This window comes from Ambystoma mexicanum, chromosome 7q, assembly GCF_040938575.1.
Source record: "Ambystoma mexicanum isolate Mex_15411 chromosome 7q, UKY_AmexF1_1, whole genome shotgun sequence".
Lineage (NCBI taxonomy): Eukaryota > Metazoa > Chordata > Amphibia > Caudata > Ambystomatidae > Ambystoma > Ambystoma mexicanum.
Genome location: NC_090941.1, coordinates 990,848,240 through 990,868,901, shown reverse-complemented (window position 1 = coordinate 990,868,901; position 20,662 = coordinate 990,848,240). Strand labels below are relative to the sequence as shown.

The 20,662-nt window shown below is 45.2% G+C and overlaps 1 protein-coding gene across 1 annotated transcript in view; it reads right to left on the bottom strand.

The window, feature by feature from the left end:
- PAAF1 (proteasomal ATPase associated factor 1) overlaps nucleotides 1–20,662 on the bottom strand; it is a 504,864-nt gene that overhangs the window by 144,710 nt on the left and 339,492 nt on the right. The window contains exons 8-9 of the mRNA XM_069640133.1: nucleotides 4,249–4,340; nucleotides 755–870 (exon numbers count right to left, since the gene is read on the bottom strand). Coding sequence (XP_069496234.1) covers nucleotides 755–870; nucleotides 4,249–4,340 — 208 coding nt within the window. The remainder of the gene's footprint in view (nucleotides 1–754; nucleotides 871–4,248; nucleotides 4,341–20,662) is intronic.

Below are 20,662 nucleotides of genomic sequence, written 5' to 3'. Positions count from 1 at the left end.
ATTTGCATTTTTTGGAAATGAAAATTATGAAATGGTATTATCTAACTGTCAGACAGGATACCCATTTAGATAGGCACCTTTGTTACAGAACTTATTTTTTGCAGAATATAAGTACTTCTCCACAGAGTAAGAATTTTGTGAATCCCCCGCTGTGGATACAGCCGTTTTGAGAATAGTGTCTTTACAGACAACTTCCACCAGTTGATCATTCATGTGGCACAGTGGTCATGATGCCTCCCAAGCAGAGCACTGTGAATCTACAAGAATGGTATGTACAGAGACATCAGTGGCCCGCTTTGCTCACAGCCCCAGAGACTAAGGCAAGAGTCATCCGTGAAACAAAGCCCTGTGTAGGATCCTCTGTGGTGGGAGGAAAGCAGCAAAAACAAAATCTTACCTAGCAGCGAGTTAAGCTCTGGCGTCTGACACGGGGCCTGAATGCGGTTCTCAAGTTCCAATACCAGAATAACCAACTCGGCCCTTTATGCTTTTGAGGTTCATGAATGGATACATGGAATAGCACCATTAAATTTGGTATTACGAGCTATTATTGCAGCGCTTTAAGGTGGAAGGACTCCCACATGAAATGCTACATTGAAAAAGGAAAACAGAAGGAATCTGCAAGCCACAGTTTCAAGGCATGTAATAATGTGAACGTCTGCAAGCTCCTAGAGTAGTGACCAGAAAAAAACGTTCAGCAGTGAGGAATGGTTGTTGGAAGTGAACCTATAATGCATAACAAGCTTTCACTCACCTTGGATTTCTCAGATCTAGCCGATATATATTTCCATCCTGGGAACCCGCTAGGACATGTACACTTGAGAGGAACGCACAGCAGTTCATGGCATCTGACCCAGCATATATGAATACCTGGAAAACAGGGTAAATATTCTCAGCAATATTCCTCCCCACTTCACTTTTATCTTACAGTAGCTGCTTTTCTTTTACTACACCCTTGTCCCCATCAAGATTTCCTCACCCCCAGCAGACCCCTTTCATGCATAAGTACTCCCCTTAAGCAAAATAATTCTTAGAAGAACTCAAATCCATTCCGATGCTGATATACAGTGAGACATATACACAGCTGGTTGGCGTAGTTCAGCTTTAAAATTGTCAAATAGCAAAGCCAATGGAACTCTGTGCCTCATTCAGGCCGATATCACTGATCAATGGGGAGACCAAAGTCCTGGCACGGGTCCTAGCCAACAGACTATTAGATAGACTCCCTAATACACCTGGACCAATGCGGGTTTATGCTCTCCAAATCCACACGCATGAATCTCTGCAGCGCATAGTTCGCCATCAGTCACACGTCTGCGATACTAGACCCACTGGCACTCCTGGCCGTGGACTTTGAGAAGGCCTTTGACTCGGTGGGGTGAGCCTCTCAATGGGATATTATGGGTCAGATGGGATTTGGGGAAGGTTTTATGCCATGGATCAGGCTGCTGTATGAGTCCCCGGAGGCAGTGGTGCAGGTTATTGGCTTGTCTTCAAGAGCCTTCACTCTAGGGTGGGATACCAGGCAAGGCTGCGCTCTCTTCCCCCTTGTTGTTTACGCTTGCCATAGAGCTGCTAGACATTAAACTTAGAACCGTGCCGGAATGGACTGGATTTGTGTGCCCATGGGGGGTGGGGAGGTGGTGAGGAGCGGGTTTCATGCTACAAATGCCGATCCCCTCATTTATATGAGTAACCCAGGGTTCTCTTCTCTCGTTGTAGCAAACATATTAGGAGAATATCACAAGTTCAGTGGGCTTAAGGTTAAAAAGCATAAATCTGTTTTCTTCCCTCTACAGAGGGGGAAGAACTGATCCCCAGGCAGAGCCCATACATGGCCTCGGCCTCTGGCCTTCAATACCTAGGCATCCATGTGAGCCCGAGCCCCACAGACTTCATTCCACTTAACCTGCATCCGGTGATAGACAGACGGTACATTGGCAGTCTCAGACTGACGTTGGGCAAAGCGGCCCTTTTCAAGATGTCGACACTCCTGAGGTTTTTGTATGTACTACAGAATACCCCACTTCCGGTTCCTAAAACTGTTTTCACAACCATTGATGTCATACTACAGGGACTACTACAGGGACTGCTCTGGGGGAGAAAACAACAGCCACATATTGGCCACAAAAACGCTTCAGCGTTCGGTATGGGAGGGGCGAAATTGGTCTACCCTGTCTCCACAGGTAGTACTGGGTGGCGCAGTTGGGGGTAGTGAATGATTGGCTCCATGGCAACACTAGACTTCCCCACATCAGGGTTGAGAAAAACAGAACGGGACAAAAATTGCCCAAACAAATACTATATGGGGATGGGAAGGGGACCACAGATTTACCCAAAATTACACTGCACATCCGACAGATATGGGCTCACGCTCACCATCACATCGGTTGTGGAGGGAAACCAACGTTGGATCAGCCCCTCCGTAACAACAGGTATCGCCATGCAATACAGAAATTGGGCCATTTAACGAGCTGGGAGGAGCTGCAAGTGCGAGCCCTGGCAGACTTAGTGAGGGATGGGCATCTCATTCCGTTCAAGGTATTGCAGGACACCTTTGAGCTACCACATAAGGAGCGCTACAGAAACTTGCAACTAATGCACGCCATCGGTTCTCAGTTCCCCGTTCTGGATTGTGTTCTGAGGTGCTCCCCCCTGGAAGCCAATCTCTTCCCAGAGCGAATAGCAATTAAGGTCACCTCCACACTATACCAGGTATTAACGGCATTCGGGGCATAGGAGCTGTCCCAGCTTAAAGAAAGATGGGACCGGGAGGTTGGACCATTGGAGCCAGAGGAATGGGTAGAAACACTCATGTTCCAACTGGACATTTGATTAGCCGCCAGGCTCTGCTTAATCCGAAACAAAATACTGCATCAGACATATTATTCAAGGGTGGCAATGCCACGGTGGGGATAGTGGACAGAGGTATGTGCCTGAGGTGCGAGAGGGTGGAGGGCAACTTTTTACATATGTTATGGAGTTGTGAACTAATCCAGATTTTCTGGGGGAAATGTATTTGCAGGTTATCTGTGGTGCTAGGATCCCAAGTCCCATGTGACCCGAAACTGGTGCTATTGGGGTTATGGGGGGAAGTGGGGTTCACCAGGTGCAAGAACATTTTCCTTTCTGTAATGCTGGGCTAGGGAAGAGGCTTATTGCTGTGTTGTGGGGCTCAGCAGAAAGACCACGACTCAACTGCTGGCCTGCAGAGGTCTATAGATGCACGTCCCTAGAGAGGCGCATATACAATGCTTAGGGCTGTCAACAGAAACTTCACAAGGTATGCGGCAGGTGGGTAGTGGAGGGATGAGAGAGAGTTATGTTGCCCCCTTTGTTTGCAGTCTTCTGGCAGCCACGCACAATGTTAAACTGTTAACTGGTAAGGGTCTCACCCAGAGTAATTGAGATCTTGCACTTAATTTATTGTGATATATTTGGCATCGTGTTACCAAGCTTTGACAGTTGTTTGTTTTGTCGTGCGTTTAATTTCAAAATAATAAAGAGTTACATAAAAAAATTATTTTCTCTTTATTTTTGCCTGAATAAAAGTTTATGCAGACAAGCATGCCATCTGTCTGTCAGTCTCCTCCTTCTGCACCCTTACAACTATGCATTATTTAATACTGTGTATTATGTGTGGAGTACTTATTTGATCAGATAGATATCTATGTGTGCAACTAATAAAATCATATATTTGTCAGTATATTGGCATAGTGTATTTTCTACGGATAAGCGTGTGAACTAATTCGTGGGAGCCTGCATCCCTAACCTAAGCGTTAAACCTGGTCACTCTTTCCATGTTGCCTACCGTTAAAAGAGAGGCTTGGCTTCCCTTTTTTGTCATGCGTGTTAGCCCCCCAATAAGGTCCGTGGTTGTAGATCCCTCAATAAAGGGCTGCTCAAAAACTGCCTTAACATATGACTAGAATTGCACATAGTTAAGCAAAGATATGTTGACATTTATTTTATGCTGGGATTGAAAAACACTTTTGTTCTCAATTTTGCTGTTAAAGGGCATTCAACAAGATTAAAAGGTAGAGACCCATCCTCCCACGTCCAGAATCATAAAGAGAAGTACTGGTAACATATGAACAACCATGCTTTTTATACCCATTGTACATTATATTTCTGGACAATGAAACTGTGTGCTTATACACTGAGCATGGGGCAATCGGCATGTTCAGGAGTGTTCACTCATTGCTCAAACACATTACAAAACAACCCCACAGAACAGTGACAACTTACATGCTGCCTGCTCTGCAGACTCGCACCTTGCAGCTTTCCATCCTCTCGCGCCAGAAGCAGCAACTTCCCTTCCGTCCCAATTTCTCGTTCACCTGTGGAGATGATTTTTTTTGTTGTTGCATGAATGTTAATGGGGAGTCAAAAAGCAAAAATACACAATGCATGTTTTGGTCCTATATTTACTAATTGGCAAATCTTCTGAATGTCGTTTACCCAATCAAACCGACAAGATTGTTTTTTTAAATAAACAAGGAATTAGAGACCTGTGCAGGTATTGCATAGTGCTGTAAGTTCATCACATTTCTCGCTCAATTACATGCTTAAGAGCTTTGGCAGTGAGGTTGTGTTTGAGGTTTTCAAAATGACGCCCATCCGCCTCCAAGTGACAAAATGTTTCAATCCCTTATCTCCATTCATAGGTGTCCCCACTCACACAGAAGTGCTTCTGCATGGGGACAATCAGTCCTTTAGATGACAGCGGGAATACCAATTGCAAATCCATTCAGACTGTATCCACGTCACATCCCAGAAAAACATCCATCTCTTTTTCCTTCCCTGCTATAGAGTTTAGCCTCAGGGGAACCCACAGCCTGCATCTCGGTTTTGTAAGGAAGGCATGGTATCAACAGTAAGACAGACACAAGTGACCACAGTTCAAGGGTGTTTATTGAACTTCAAAAAGGGGTTGAAAATGCCCATCTAATCCTAAATCTACAAATGGGAGCAAGCTACGACCAGCAAATAAAAATAACGTAGTCCTAGTGGTGTCTTGTCAAAATAAAAGGGCCTATACTAATAAACCTATTGCCAATCCTTACCTCTAAATACAACTAGTGTGAGAAACAGTGTTATGAAAAACAAAGAGGTGTTCACAAAATTATATGTCAGGATGTTCAGGCAGTTGGCCTCCCTTCCCCACGTTTTCAACACAGGATAAGGTGGTTCACTTGAGCGCAGCACAGTCTCTGGCTTCTTTAGCATGAGGGTACAGTTCAATCACTAGCATCGGGCCTTCTGTGCTCAAGCCTCTTTTCTCATCAAAGTCTCTTCATTCAGAGGGCCTGATGCGACCAAATAAACAAAGTTCTTTTCCTCTTTAGATTTTCACAAGTACTCAATGTAGGGGATTTGCTATTCACCTCGTATCCCCCTCATCCGGGTTCAGATCCGTTTTAACACAATTAGTCTCCCTCGGCCGGGCTCAGACCAATTTCAATTAACATCAACTATCGAAGACTTTCGAATGTACACTGGGTTTGGCTTGATTCGTTGCAGGACCACTTTGATTTCACAATTCCTTTCCTTTTAATATTTGCTACCTTTCAGTTGGATACCTAACAGACTTACGAATGACCACCCACGTGCTGCCGACCGCTCTGAAGCTAAAATAAGATACTGTAGACAAAGTTCAGTCATTCATCTGTTGTTTTAAAACGATATTCGCATTGCTTGTCACATAAGCTTCATGCACTGTTATCTTCAGTTTTCTCTATACAATGTTGCCTCTTGCAACCTTGGCTTCAACACAGACCGGTCTGGTATCAGTCTCCCTAACTCACCGGCTGTGCCGACTTCACTGGTGCTGTTTTGTTGTAGGAGCCAAGGACAGTACCACAGCGGCAAACGATTCTCCCTGCATTGACTATCGATGCGGGAGAGTCCCGGGTACCTCCGACACACAATGCAGGATTCTTTAGCTTTGATTCCAGGTCTTAAGTTTCCTATTCTCGAAGGCTCATGAAAGTTGCGGTCTCTCTGTGAAATGGTCAAAGGCACTTCCCTCCTTGTAATCCTCTTTGGTCTTTCCGTCTTTTGCCTTGTATTAAACTGGCATCTTGGACCTGCTGCTTCCTCGTGTGCTTTGCCTTGCTCCGAGTGTACTTTTGTACTACGCCTTTTACACGTGTGGGGGAAGTGTTTATGGGAGTCAGGTGTGTGTAATGATCAGCAATTACCTGACCCTGCCTGACCATTGTATTGGAAAACATCCGGTATACGGCTCTGGTGTTAGTACGTTTTTGCTCACAGTGAGCTGTCCATGAGAAAGTGTTAAGTGTTGGAAAGTGGGCGGGGGGGGGGTGTTGAGTTCCTAAGTATCCTACCTGGTAGGATGGGGTAAAGGTGTTACAGGGAAGGAGATACCGCATCTCACCATCCGGTGTCCCACTTCCACTCCCCAAAGACTGCTCATCCAGGTGATCCTCCCACACTGGTCCACCCCCAGGAACTGGATCCAAAAGCGATGGCCATGTCCTGGCCACCTGGATGACAGATCCCCAGGGACTTGCAGGTGAGACACTTTCAGGTTTCTCACAGTTTCCACTTAACTGGTAAACGGGTTTTCTCCTGTCACAGCTTGCTCTACAAGGTTTCCCACTCCATCTACATACAAGTAAGTTCCAGCCCTTTGATGACACGTAAATGCCATATCAGGGCCATGATTGGGCATCTGAATGTAGCATACCCTCACAAGAAACCTAGAAAAGTGGCCATAGACAAGATGGCAGACATATGAGGAGTATTTACACTGAAGCTCCAGCAGCTCCTGACCAAGGCCTTTGTGGTCCCTAAAGCGTGGACATGGGATGAGATGCAGCAAGGCTCTGAAGCACAGCATGCACAGTGGGAGCCCCGGACCTGGACTGTTGGCGCCTGTGCTACGTAAACTCTGACATGGCGATGGCTCTCTGGGACCGACAGATGCCCAGCAGCACAGGAGATAAAAGTGGTGGCAATTTGTGGGAACCCTCAGGTTAACATGCATTTGGTGGGCAGCTTAGGTCTTGAGGCAGGTGCCGGGGGCCACTAGACTGCTCTCCCTAGAATCCAGCTCTAGACCACCAAGAGCTGCCAATTCATCAAGACAATGAGTCCCAGGATGTTCGGCCTCATGCTGCAATCCTCCATTTTTACAGGTGCCCTGCTGGGCGTGCACCTATCCCGATCTTTATTGAGACTGGTGCTCTGGCGGGTTATCTTTGCAGCCAACACCTGGAACTTATTTTTATTTTTTTTATTACTTGACTTAATTGTGTTTTACAATTTGTGCAAGAACTTTTCTCTAAAAACCCGAGGCTAAACATCTATTTGAAGTCATTAATTCCAATCCCAATTTTCATCCTCAGGCTGGTTGATTAAACATGAATATAGTCAAGTCCAGTTTCAGCTTTTGTCCTCTACCTTTTCCAGGCCTATATTCTGAAAGAATAATGCTACTTCTAATAATAAAGACATTCGTCTAACTGGTGAATGAAAGCAATAACTCAGGGTCCCCCGATGACCCCTGCCCACCAGACATATACAAATTGATCCTCAAACAAGGAACGCCCATGGAATATCACAGGAACGTCCTCAACCATTCCATCGCAACTGGGAAAGTGCCACAAGCCTTCAAAACTGCATACATCAGGTCACTACTCAAAGATACAGCGGGAAACGTAGAGGATCTCTCTAACTACAGACCCATCTCCAATATCCCGTATACAGCCAAGCTGCTCGAAACGTACATATACAAAACAACCCAAGAGTTTATAGAAGAGCACGGCCTACTAGACCAGGCACTAGTTGGCTTCAGACCATTGAGAGGAACGGAATCAGCTCTACTCTCAATATGGGATGATCTAAAAATCAACTCAGACTCGGACAACAGCACTGCCTTGATACTCCTAGACCTATCGGCAGCATTTGACACAGTCGACCAGGACACTCTCATAACGAGATTAGAAGGACTTGGAATAACAGTCACCGCCCTACTATGGCTCAAATCTTTCCTAACAAACAGAATGGAAACCGTATGGATGAAACCCTTCAAATCCAGCCCGAGAGATTCCACCTGTGGAGTACCACAAGGATCATCCTTCTCCCCGCTACTATTCAACATATACCTGTATCTACTGATCAGAATCATCAAAAGCCACGGCCTCACCTGCTACAACTACGCTGATGATACACAAATAATCTTCAAAATACAAGACAACCCGGAAAGAAACTCAACTCTAGAAAACTGCCCCCGCAATGTATTCTTCTGGATGAACTCTACCTCCCTCAAAATCAACCCAGGCAAAACTGAAATAATGATCGTCACAAAAAATGGAGGAGAAAACCAATTCATCCTTTGGCCAAGGGAACTCTGGATAACCCCAGCACCCTCACAGATTGTAAAAAACCTGGGGGTTCTGATGTACAGTAATCTCACGCTAGAGCCACAAGTAAACGCTCTCTTCAAGAAATGCTTCTTCCTCCTGCGAGCGGCAAAGAGAATCTTACCGTTTCTATCATTCACCAACAAAACAACCACCATCATCGCCCTCGTCATGTCCAAAGTAGACTACGCCAATAGCCTATACCTAGGCATGCCTGAACGACTCCTAAAAAAACTACAACGCATTCAAAACGCGGCAGCCAGACTACTTCTGAAACTACCCCGAAGAGACCACACCAGCGCTGAAAACACTACATTGGCTACCAATAAAACGACGAATAAAATTCAAAACAATGTGCATTACACACAGAGCAGTACACAACGAAGGCGCCGAGTTCCTAAGAGACAAATTGCACCTACATCAACCGACAAGAACGCTCAGATCAAGCATGGACATCCGCCTGGAACCGAAGCCCTACAACAAAAGAAAACTAGGAGGATCCTCCTTCTCTCACCTAGCCCCGAAAACCTGGACTGACCTTCCAAAGTACATATGTAACACAAGAAACCACCTATTATTCAGGAAATTACTCAAAACATGGCTCTTAATTAGAAAGACTGGCCACAGGGGCAGCGAGATCAATGAGCGTAGAGTGACCGCAATACACACTGATCAATCAATGGGAAAAGCCGAGGTAAATATACCACGACATACCAAAGGACCAAACGGGAGACAGTCGCAATACGACCAAAGATAGCAAACACAGCAAACTTAGACAAAGACTAGAACGAATCATTAAGAGGACCATGACCTTAACTATTACCTTCCCCAACAGCCCTAGGGACAAAACATAGAGGGGGAAAGGAAGCACTACACCATGGGCCCCAATGCAATGGGTGAGAAACATAATGTTTCATCACTACACACGTTCCACCAATACAAAGCAGAAAACAATGCCCCACCACACAAACTACAACTAAACAACAGTCCTGAGGATGTTCACCCCACGGAAACCAAAGAACCAGTCAGGACAGAAGGATACAAATGTCTGAATACACAGGCTCACCAAGACGGATCCACTAGGACAACACATCAACACAACACCGACCCTAAACCATTCAAAGCCTCAACCGACCAAGGTCACACTAGATCACCTGAGAATAGATATCACCCACCCGGTCCCACACCTGAAGATCAGGTTCAGACGCACCCACCAATCCAAACCACACTCAATAGGATACAGTTGGATCATTGCAACTCCACCAAAGCGAGTCGGCCCACGAGGAACCAGCAACATCCCAACCAACAGGTATACAACGCTAACGGAACCATAAGTACCTAAATCAGGATACTGATCCCACTAACCCAACCCTCAATCTTCTGCATACTTAAACCCACACAAAACCACACAACCATCTCTCTCCCAGCAATCCGCATGCACTTTACCACATGGCACCAACAACACAAACTTTGCCAACAGCACTCGAGGCCTTCGCCCGATCCGATACTAGCACCAAAGCCCGGCACTCGGTGTATACCGAGCTGAAGCTGCCAACAGCACACCACTTCTCCCACTCTCCTTCTCCCCTCTTCCCGACTAACCCTACCCACCCTTCCTGTTTACAGATCCGCCAGAGCGCCTGGGGACCAATTCCGTTGGCGACTGTGCGCTATACAAGTACCGCTAACATAACATAACAGAACTTCTATCACCAATGTTGTTTTGTTGCCACACATCAGTCTTGTCCAGCAGGTGTTTTCCTCATAAATTTGATGGGTGTTTAGGTGTCGTCCCAAGTAGGTGGTTCTCGCTTTAGTCGTTCCTACACACGACAACAGCAGGTGTCTATCTGTTTCTACCTTGTCCTTTTTGTTACAGTAACGATAGCTATTAGAACTTGACATCCCCCTGATAGATAAGATCTCGTTTGTTTTTAAAAGGTTCAGGCGAGCTCTTAGAAACGCTGTTCGCAGCACTCTATTACGGAATTTTGCCGGATATCCCATCATTTCATGTATATTTTGCAAATTTGTAAGAAGATGTGTGATTAACTTCTTTCCCGCTGCTTCCAATGATTGCATCCAATCCCATTCTTTTAATCTTTTTTTCACTTAGATGGATTATGTTCCAGTTCGTCCTCTGTACTACAAATCTCCTCTAGGAGGGTTTTGTTCCTTATTGCCCAATTTGATAGCATTTTGTTTTTCCCTCCTTCCATTTCTCTGTAGATGATCTCGAGTAGTTTTGGCCGAGGGGCAGATCAGATCTTTCTGTATAACATTAGTCCATTTAGATTGTTTGTTGCTTTAAGGTATACCAGGCTTAGTTCCCTTCCAATAGAGGCCATTGGCGTTGATGATGGGAGTCTCAGCACTTTACGCCAAAAATATCCTTCAAATTTAAGCCAGATGTTTTCAGGGTTTATATGGCATGCTTCTACTCCATAAGCGATAGATGGTGTAACTCTGGCTTTATATTTAACATCGGGATCATTGAGAACCTGCCCAACTTTCTATCCAGGGCCTTTGTTTGTGATATCTTCATCTTTGCAAATAATGTTGTTTGTATTGTGACTTCTGCTTTGCTCCCGTTGAATGTTATGCCCAAGTATTTAAAATTCTCAACTTTTTCAAGTTGCTTTCCAGCAATATGCCACTGATGTTTTTCTTTTCGCTTCATTGTTTTTTTTTTTTAAGACCATGATTTTTGTCTTTTCTGTATTAAGTTCTAGGTCCTTTTCTTTTAGATATTCAAGAAGATTGTTTAGCTGACGCTGGTGTCCAATTGCAGTTTGGTCCAGTGAGATAATATCGTCAGCATATAAGAGACGTGTGACTTTTTCATCTCCTATCGGCGGTGGAAAAGACTGTATAAGGCCGGGGCTAGTGGGCAGCCTTATTTAACCCATTTAAAGGTCTCTTTCATTTTAGAGAGATGCCCTGCACCACTGAGTCAAACTTTTATTGATGTTTCCGGAGTACATTGATTTAATGGGGTCCATGATTGAATTAGGACAATTCCAATTCCCCAGTTTTCGCCATCATTTCTCTCGATTGACCCGGTCGAACACCTGGACCTTTAGTGAGTTTTGGAAAGGAGGAGGCGGCAAGATATATTGGGGGTTTCACACAGGATCTATGCATGCTGCATATGCCTAAACGCATGTCAATTAGACGGCTTCCTTTTCATTGACCCATCTATTTAGTTGCTGTGCAGAGGCCAATTTTCCCTCATCCATCCCCTACACGTAAGAGGATTTGTGATGAGGCATGTAGAGATTCCTTTTCTGGGTTGGTCAGGTAACTCAACCTCAGTTGTAGGTAAAGTAGGGGAGGAATTCATCTTCCCCTTTTTAGAAACACTTGTGTATAGGTTCGTTATAAATGTCATACCATATCATACCATAGGAACCTTTGACTCCTCAGCCTTGGGGTTCCCCTTAGGCTTAAGCTTCCCCTCAGTCTTGGCTTAGGTAGCCTTCTTTGCTTGAGACCTTGTACATGGTGTTTCTGCTGTATCACCCGCAAGCCCCAAGACTATGAGATTATTTCCCAGCAGAACTCTACCTAGGATCTCCCTCTGGACACATCCTAACCACTTCTCCATTTACTGATAGAGTGACAGGCATTACTGAGAAGCTTTGAGGGTGCTATCAGCCAACTTGATAGGCCACAGATGAGCTCTGGCCAGAGCCTCTGGGTTTACCAATGTGGATTCCATCACATGCTGGCCCCAGTGTCCCTGATAGCAGAGGTGTCTTCACCTCACCATCTACCAGTACACGATCCTTAAAATAAGACTCGGTTTTATCATTAATGGAAGCACAAGCCTCCTCAACTCTAGGTTGCCAGGATACCAGGGAAACTAAAGTAACTTCTGATCCAACACTACTCGGCAAGGAATCAGAAGAGAATGATGCTTCTGTGAGTATCTCTTGCTCTTCATAAGGGGATGCCAGATTCACAGAATGGATGTCCACGGTCTGGCCCTTACATCTGTGGTCCCCCTTCATATGGTCACTTGCTCCACAGGTTACACAAGATCCTGAGCACCTTTGTATGTAGGAAGGCTTACTTTGGCTAGCTTCCAGCTTGGGATGATAAGTCCCACTACCCTTTACATTCTCTCCAAGTGACTCATTACCTTTATGAAAGCTTTTGTGGGCCTTATGGAAAGCAGGTTTCTCAGTAGACCCACCATCCTCTTCTTTCTGCTTTACCCCCTTCTCATAATGCTTACCAGAAGCACTCTTATCCTTATGGGACACTCTATGGGATGCCCACAGATCAGCAGCAATGGTCAGCTTCTTTGGATCCAACACCTTAGAATCTTCCAAATGCTGTTTCTGCTCAGGGGTACAGGAAGCAAAATATGTTCAAGCATAACAAGATTTATCATACCTTTCGAAAGTGGTTACTGTATGACCTTCAACCTAACCACTCAAATTCTTCAAAGAATCATTCACCGAACTCACCCAAGCATTATTCTTTTTTTCTTGTGGTCTCTAGACCTCTAAGTATTTGGCTGGAGTCTTCCCAAACTTTAAGAGGAGAGCCTCATCTAATTTTTCAAAATCTTTTTTTCTCAGGCTCCGACAACTCCAAAATAGCACTGCAGCCATTCTGGGAAAGTCTGCTGAAATTCCAAGCAATCCTGTCAGACTCATAATTACATTTTTCCCATCATAACAATTCAACAGATCCTTACGAAATCTTGGGTAGAGGCGGACCCAGAACCATTCTCAGACCCTTTGGAATAGCCTGTAGACCCAACAGAGCCCGACCACCTCGAGCTGGAAGGCTCTGTCCTTCTCTTTCTCAATCTTATCTGACTATCCTTTCTATGTTGTATATGTATCTCCATCTCTCGGCGCCTCAGCTCCTCTTTTCCCAAATCACACAAAACCTCAGCTTCAGATGTGGTAATAGAGGACTGAGAAACCCTTTCTTCAGGTTCACTAGTTCCTTCTATAGTTTCCAGAAGTTTGACAATTACTACTGCTAGACCCTGCGCCAGCCTCTTCTATACTACTTGCAATAGGGAATGCATCTATCCTACACTCCTGATAATCTATCAGTTTCTGCACAAAGTCACTTTTGTTACCAGAGGTAGGTATACCCTTCTTTGCACACAATTGTTTTTAATATTCAACTTTGTGCATAGCAAGAGTAATACTAGTCTATGGGCGGTCATTACAAGTTCCCTGGTCTGTAAAAACTGTCTGTAAAATTGCTGGTAATTCCTGCACCGGCAATTTTTCCAGACTAGGGAAGCACAAATTTGCCAGTGGTGGCACTGACTTCCCACCATGCCTGACCTGCTAGCAAATAAATGCCGGAATCACTGGTACCGGTACCACCGGTGCCGGTAATTCCGTCAATCCCCTCCATGGTACTCCATGGAATGGGGATTTACTGGTGTTTCCACCACCTAGAATATCCCGGTGATACTGGGATATCACGCGGCAGACACGGTAGGGGCAGTATGCCAGTATCCCGCTGGAATTACCAGCAGGATACCAGGAAACTTGTAATGAGTATGTCTCCATACTGCGATATAGGTTATGTAACTTTTACAGGCCTAAATCGTCACGCCCCCTGGGACTGAAAGCACCAGCCCGACCCTGCAGCGGTGAAGTCTGCGGCGGGGCAAGGGCGCTGTGTTTGCCGGCGTTTAGACCGCTCCTGGGTCTTTTCACAGTTGCTGTCTTCTTTGGCCACGCCCCCTGGGACTGAAAGCACTGCCCCGACCCTGCAGCGGTGAAGCCCGCGGCAGGGCAAGGGCACAGTGTTTGCCAACGTTTAGACCCCTCCTGGGTCTTTCCACAGTTGCTGTCTTCTTTGGCCACGCCCCCTACGACTGAAACCATTGGGCCGACACTGCAGCGGTGAAGCCTGCGGCAGGGCAAGGGTGCAGTGTTTGCTGACGTTTAGACCCCTCCTGAGTCTTTCCACAGTTGCTGTCTTCTTTGACCACGCCCCCTGGGACTGAAATCACCGGCCCCGACCCTGCAGCAGTGAAGCCCGCGGCGGGGCAAGGGCGCAGTGTTTGGCGCGCAGGTGTTCGGCGCAGAAGTGAGAGGTGACTCGCGGACAGCATAGGAGCCTGAGGTGAGAAACCCTGCACGTACAGAGATTGTTCCCCAAAGCCTGCTCTGACTTTTATCATTGTACCAGTCACACTGTGGCCACGTTTCTCCTCGTCCTCTTTTGGAACTGACTACTTCTACCATGGAGTCTCCCCTTGATTCTCCCCTTCCCCCACTCCTGTTTTGCCCCGCCATCATGGATGCACAGGCTCCTCCTGTCCTAAAATTTCAGCGCAAGGTGTTGACCATGAAGAGGCAATGTCGCCAAGTCCGATCACTGAAGGAGGCAAAAATAGTCTGCATTGTAAACACACCCATTGGGCTTGACGATGTCAAAGGCATTGCTGGATTCCCTACACCCCTAACCCTACCTGTTGACCCACGAGACCACACCTTTGACCCACATAGGCCCCCGATCGACCTTCTGGCTGCACCCATATTGAATTCGCCCCTTGTTTGCCGTGGACTTAGCCAAAGTGCTGGGAAATTTGCCCTGGAGAGTCTGGAGGGGCAGACCCAACCATCTCATGCCATCTTAGAGCCGCTTACTGTGGCCCCAGATTCCCCACCGATTACTGGCACATTGGCCGATCACCCTATATGTACTGAAGCTCCAGCTCATATGGATTTAGGGGTTTGTGCCACTGGTGCGGTTAACTCTGCTGCCATGCTCTCGGGGGCCCTCGGCTATTCAAGTTGTGTTGGAGGGAGCAATTCCCCTCTATCAGTCTTGGGGGAAACTCTTTTCTTTGTCTATCTTCACTTAGAGCTCATAATCCTACATGACAGGCAGCAGAGCACAGTCCCGACCGGTCATCTGATGACATCTGCTTCACGGGGAGGTGCAAGTGCAATTTGGTGCACACTGAGGTGTTGGCCGAATTGTCAGCTATTAAGAATTTACTCCAGGTTTTCGTAAATAACCAGGGAGATTGAGGTAAAAGGGCACAGGAGGACTTTGTTACTCCTCCCCAAATGGCCAAAGGTCAGACAAACCCACTCCCGGGGCATCCTAAGACTCAGGATCCCTTGAATCCACCTTCAAATGTGTAAGCTCCCCCTCACCGTAGGGCTCATAATAGATTGTCCTCTACCCCAGCTACTATGGATACCAGAAACAAGCCCGGGTATGGTACTACCGCACCCCTCACCAAGCCGCTGCCCTGTTCAGTTGTGAAGCAAGATCCACAGCGTCCTCCATCAGGCCAAGGTCCAAACGCCCCAGACCAACACATGTGGCATCACAAAGAGAACATATCAGGGCCACATTCTAAGGGCGGGTCCGGCACTGCCACAATTTATTTGCAGAGGGTACCAAAACCATTAAGAGTCCAAGCAGGAACCAAGAGACGCTTTATTGAATAAGTGCTTGCACTGGTTGCGATCTGTGAGAGGCTGTACGTTTGTTTCCAGAGAATCTATGGTGGGATGCTCCAGAATCCGAGGCAAGGGCTTGAACTCCCAAGATACTGTGAAGTTAGTCCTTTGGGATGGCAGAGTGGCCAAGGGGATACTAGAAAGAACTGGGTGGGTTGATGGGGTGACACAGGGTGGGATTTCATCCAGCTACTGGCCCCTACAAACGGCTGATGGTCGCTTGGGATATTTTACACTTAACAACCCTCTAACTGGCCCGAATGTAATCCTTTTGGGCTAAAAAAGGAAGGGGGTCAAATGACAGTAAATCTTTTGATTGGGTGCAATCCTGAATTGGGTCAGTACATTTTCATTTGTTTTTTTCTGTTGTTGATGTTTTGATGAAATCGGATTTTGTATGTTCAGTCAATGTATTTGTTAGGATGCACTTTGATGGCCTTTTGGCCGAATAAAGTTATTGATGATGATCAATATGAAAGAAATATGGGATAACTCCAGTGAATGTACACTGAGCACCAGAGTCCTTATGCCACTGCTGAGAACAAATTTGATGAGATGGATTTCCAAAATCAACCCTGGAGATGGACCTTGGGAGGCCACCCTATTATGGTGAATGGGGAGACACTGAGGACTAGCAAACCCAATCAAGGAAAAATAGAGTGGCAAGGGTTAGTCTCAGGAGGTTCCGTGAGAGTGGTCTAGTGCTACAATGAGTCAACACAGACCACCACCAATAATTCAACTTAGACAGGTAATTACAAAAATATACAATGATACATTAGGCCTTTAAAATGCACACTAAGCAAGTACAACCCAAGTTAAATATTGTCACACACTTACTATAAAAAATATGTACACCTTCACCATTAGGAGAAGTTAGAAAGCATTTGATTCAATAACCAGTGAGACACAAGTAAGTAATCAGATGCAGGGAATACAGTAAAGTCACTCAGGGGAGCTATTTTGTGGTTATTCTAACACTTAATGAGTCCAACCGTAAAATGGTTTGGGACCTTGACGCCCAAAATTATACTTCACAGGTAGATTTATTAAGAGAAATGGACGATGCCAGTTGTTATGATCAAAAAGTCAAAAAGTTAAGTAATGTGCAGGTAATAAAACAAACTAAATCCCAGTCACTAAGATAGGACTACCAAGGGATCCTTGAACGTTGAAACAAGCCATCTCCCGAGGTCCTAGGAGCTTCCAGAGCTGCCGAACCCCAATACCAGGAGATCTGCTGCTCATTTTGAGTGCATCGTTGTCCGTCCAAATCTTTGCTGAGACCGTAAGGACACTCCACAGATCTGATCCAACTCACCCAGACCCCCTCACCAGAGTGTGGGACTGCAGGAAGCGAAGAAGATTAACCAGGCGATCAGTGTCTTTTGTTGGTGCTGCTGAAAATGCACCAAAACTGCAGAGTGAACCAAGAAGTTGCTGAAAGTCATGCTACAGATCCTCCCTCGAGACTGCTGCTGAGAGACACCGTCCATTGTCCTGCCTTTCAGCACCAGACCAAGAAATACGGAGGTCGGGTACAGAGCTGCCACATTGTGGAGGAGCCAACACGAACACCTTCTTCAAACTTAAAGTAATGTGGGGAAAAAGGTAGTGCTTACCTGATTCCAAAAAGTCGCTCCAGAGCATTGGAGTGCACATCGAGGTGTCCAGGGCAACCCCCTTTTACCTCTGACCCAAGCTGCGGCTTGTGTCCCCCTTCGCGAGTCTGTTTTTAGGTCTCCTTTGTTAGTTGCTAACTTGCTGCTTTAATAACTTTAGACACTTTTAAATGCAGGAGTGCCTCTATCTGGCTGAATCCTAGGATTAGGGATAATTCCAAAACAGTTTTTTGGCCTGAATGGTTCTTGATGGGTATTAAACAGGTCTCTGATTTGGGTAATGATGTTCGGTGGTTGACTGCTGCTGAGCTGAGAGAGAGATGGAGTTTTGAGGGTTTGTCGGACTCTGCTTATAGACGCTTGAAGAGGTCTGTGCGCGAGGTGGACTGGTCCCACTCTTTGGATGTGAATATTTTTCTGGCGGATTCTAGCGGAAAGGAAGGTGGTTTAGCCAATAGGTTATACAAGCTTATCGTGTCACATTATCAGAGTAATGACAATTTGCTGAGAGTTTGGAGTGAGAGAACTGGGTCTGAAATTGATCTTGAGGCCTGGCAGAATATGTGTGGTAATGTCTCCTTGTGTTCGCTGAATCTGTGTGAAAGGTCTCGACAAATTAAGATTCTGAATCGCGTTTATTGGTGTCCAGAAACACTTCATAAAAGAGGCATGAATGACAATGATGATTGTTGGGGTTGCATACAGGAAGTTGGGCCACTGGAACACATGCTATGGAGCTGTGTGCGAGTCAGAGATTTTTGGATTCAAGTCTGTGATGTGTGTGACAGGGTTTCGGGCGGGGGGTCTGACCTTGATTTTAGGACGGTGATTCTAGGTGATGACTCAGGGTTGGCTGATGTGAGTTCCGCCCTTAAAAAATGGATTTGTAGAGCTTTCATTGTGGCTAAGCGACTAATTCTTCGAGGTTGGAAAGTTTAGTTTAGTTTTAGTTTAGTTTTAGTTTAGTTTATTTGTACCGCGCGCCAAACCCTGGGGTAACCGGGCGCCGGAGACTTAGATGCAGTTACAGCATGGCAAGACTTAGATGCAGATACAACATGTCAAGAATATACAATATACAATACAGACTGTGAAATAACAACAATAAGTGTGGAAGACCAGGTTACAAGCTGGTCGACAGGGACATGCGGAGAGGAAGTACATTAGGCAGAGTTTCTGTTGGAAAGCCATGTTTTAGTTTTGGTGTGGTTGTGGAACTTGTCTGCCAGGTATTTGGGTGCATCATTTATGGACAATGACGAGGGATCTGAGGGTGATTCAGTCTCGGAAAGGTCGGATCCCTCCTTCTTTTGAGGAATGGGTCCAGAAAATGCACTGCCTGTCTAGGACGGAAAAGTTGATTTACAAAATGAAATGTAAATTGTCTTTATATGAGAAGATCTGGAATGTGTTTAATGATCTCTTTTAGTTTTTTGTTTTTATGCTTTTTCTTCTGTTGTTTCTGCCTGTTGATGTGATATAAGTTCTGTATATACTTGTAAATAAATAAAAAATAAATAAAAAAAACTTAAGACACTGGAAGAAATCTGCAGGAACTCGTCATTATTCGCTATTTGTCAAGGCTTCAAGCCCTCTCCGAACTGCCTTTAGCTAGAGTTGCGTTTCTGGACTTAAAAGACTCGCCAGGTGAAGAAACCATCTCTAGAACCTAGAATCAGGTTGCACTAACCACTTATTTTCCTCCCTTTAAGTTACTTTCCTCTATGTATTTGCACAGTAAATGCATTACCGTATGACCTGTTGAAAACCGCTTGAGTGCACAATTACCGATAATACGATAACCTTGTCTTTTCCCTTTCGAACATTGCTACAAATGTAACTGCGAACAAACACAAAAGTGAAAGTGCCCTTTGAAGTATATTATCTAGTATATATTATCTAGTATTCCTAAGTGTTCTACCGCAAACGTTGGAAGTATTTAAAGTAATTCTGGTGTAAATATAATAAATATATATCTTTTGTATAAATATAAATGTAAGTGCTTCTTTGTTGTGCCTGTCTTGCTAAGATTCAGAGTACTTACCTATAGCTCACATCTTCCTCTAAAGATAAGCCTGACTGCTCTGCCACACTACCAAGGCCCTCAGCTAGTACAGACTGATACTAAGAGATGGGGATCTACAAACCACTGGGATAGCTTACTAAAGTCTTACTGCCAGTAGGACTTTAGAAAAACTCCCCTAATACTGCTGTTACAGCTGGTGGGATTTGCGTAGGTTGGATGACACCGATTTCTGGTTGTATTGCACACAAAGAATCCATCCTCCAGGGCATTATACTATAAAGTACAAAAACAATGTCCACTATATTAAACTATAAGGCAGACACTCTTATGTCTCTTACGGTTGAAACACTGAAAGAAATGTGTAACGATAAATGTCTTAGTACAAAAGGAAAGAAGGCTGAGTTAATCCAAATCTTGTTGGATTACCAAACTGTAATTCGGCCTCTAACTCCTGCTTCCAGAATAGACCTAGAAGAAAATGATGGTCAAAGTTTAACCCTTAGCTCTCAACTTCCAGATAATGAGGGAGAAGATGAAGTGGATGAAAGTATGAATATTAATCCACCTTTCAATCCGACTTCAACAATACCTGTATCTAACATGTCAGCTGAGCTGGTTCTAGAATTCGAAAAAAGGAAAATGCAGCTTGGATTCAGGAAACTGTAAACACAGTCTGAAATGAGAGACAAAGAAATGAGGAATGAACTGCAACTCAGGGAAAAAGAGATGCAGCATGAACTAGAGATGAAAAAGTTGTCCCTTAATTCTACTTCTGTTTCAGAGTCCTCTTTGCCAGACCACTCCAGAAGCAGGAAGCCTCATCTCCCCAACATTTTGGTGAGGTTGTATGATGTGAAAACTGATATTCTTGATTGGCTGACTACATCTGAGTTTACATGCAAAGTACAAGGTATTTCTGAGTTTGTTTCAATGATAATCTCTAGGCTCCCCCAGAACGTATGTGATGGAGTTGAATGATGTTGATAGACAAGATTACCACTTGGTAAAAACTGCTCTCATAGCCAGGTTTGGGATGACTCCTTCCCAATACCTAAAAAGGCTTAGGGACCACAAGAAGAGAGATGGTAACTTGTGGGCCACTTGGGTGTGTGAAAGCCTGAAAAACATAAATGAACAAGTTACTTACCACCCATGGTA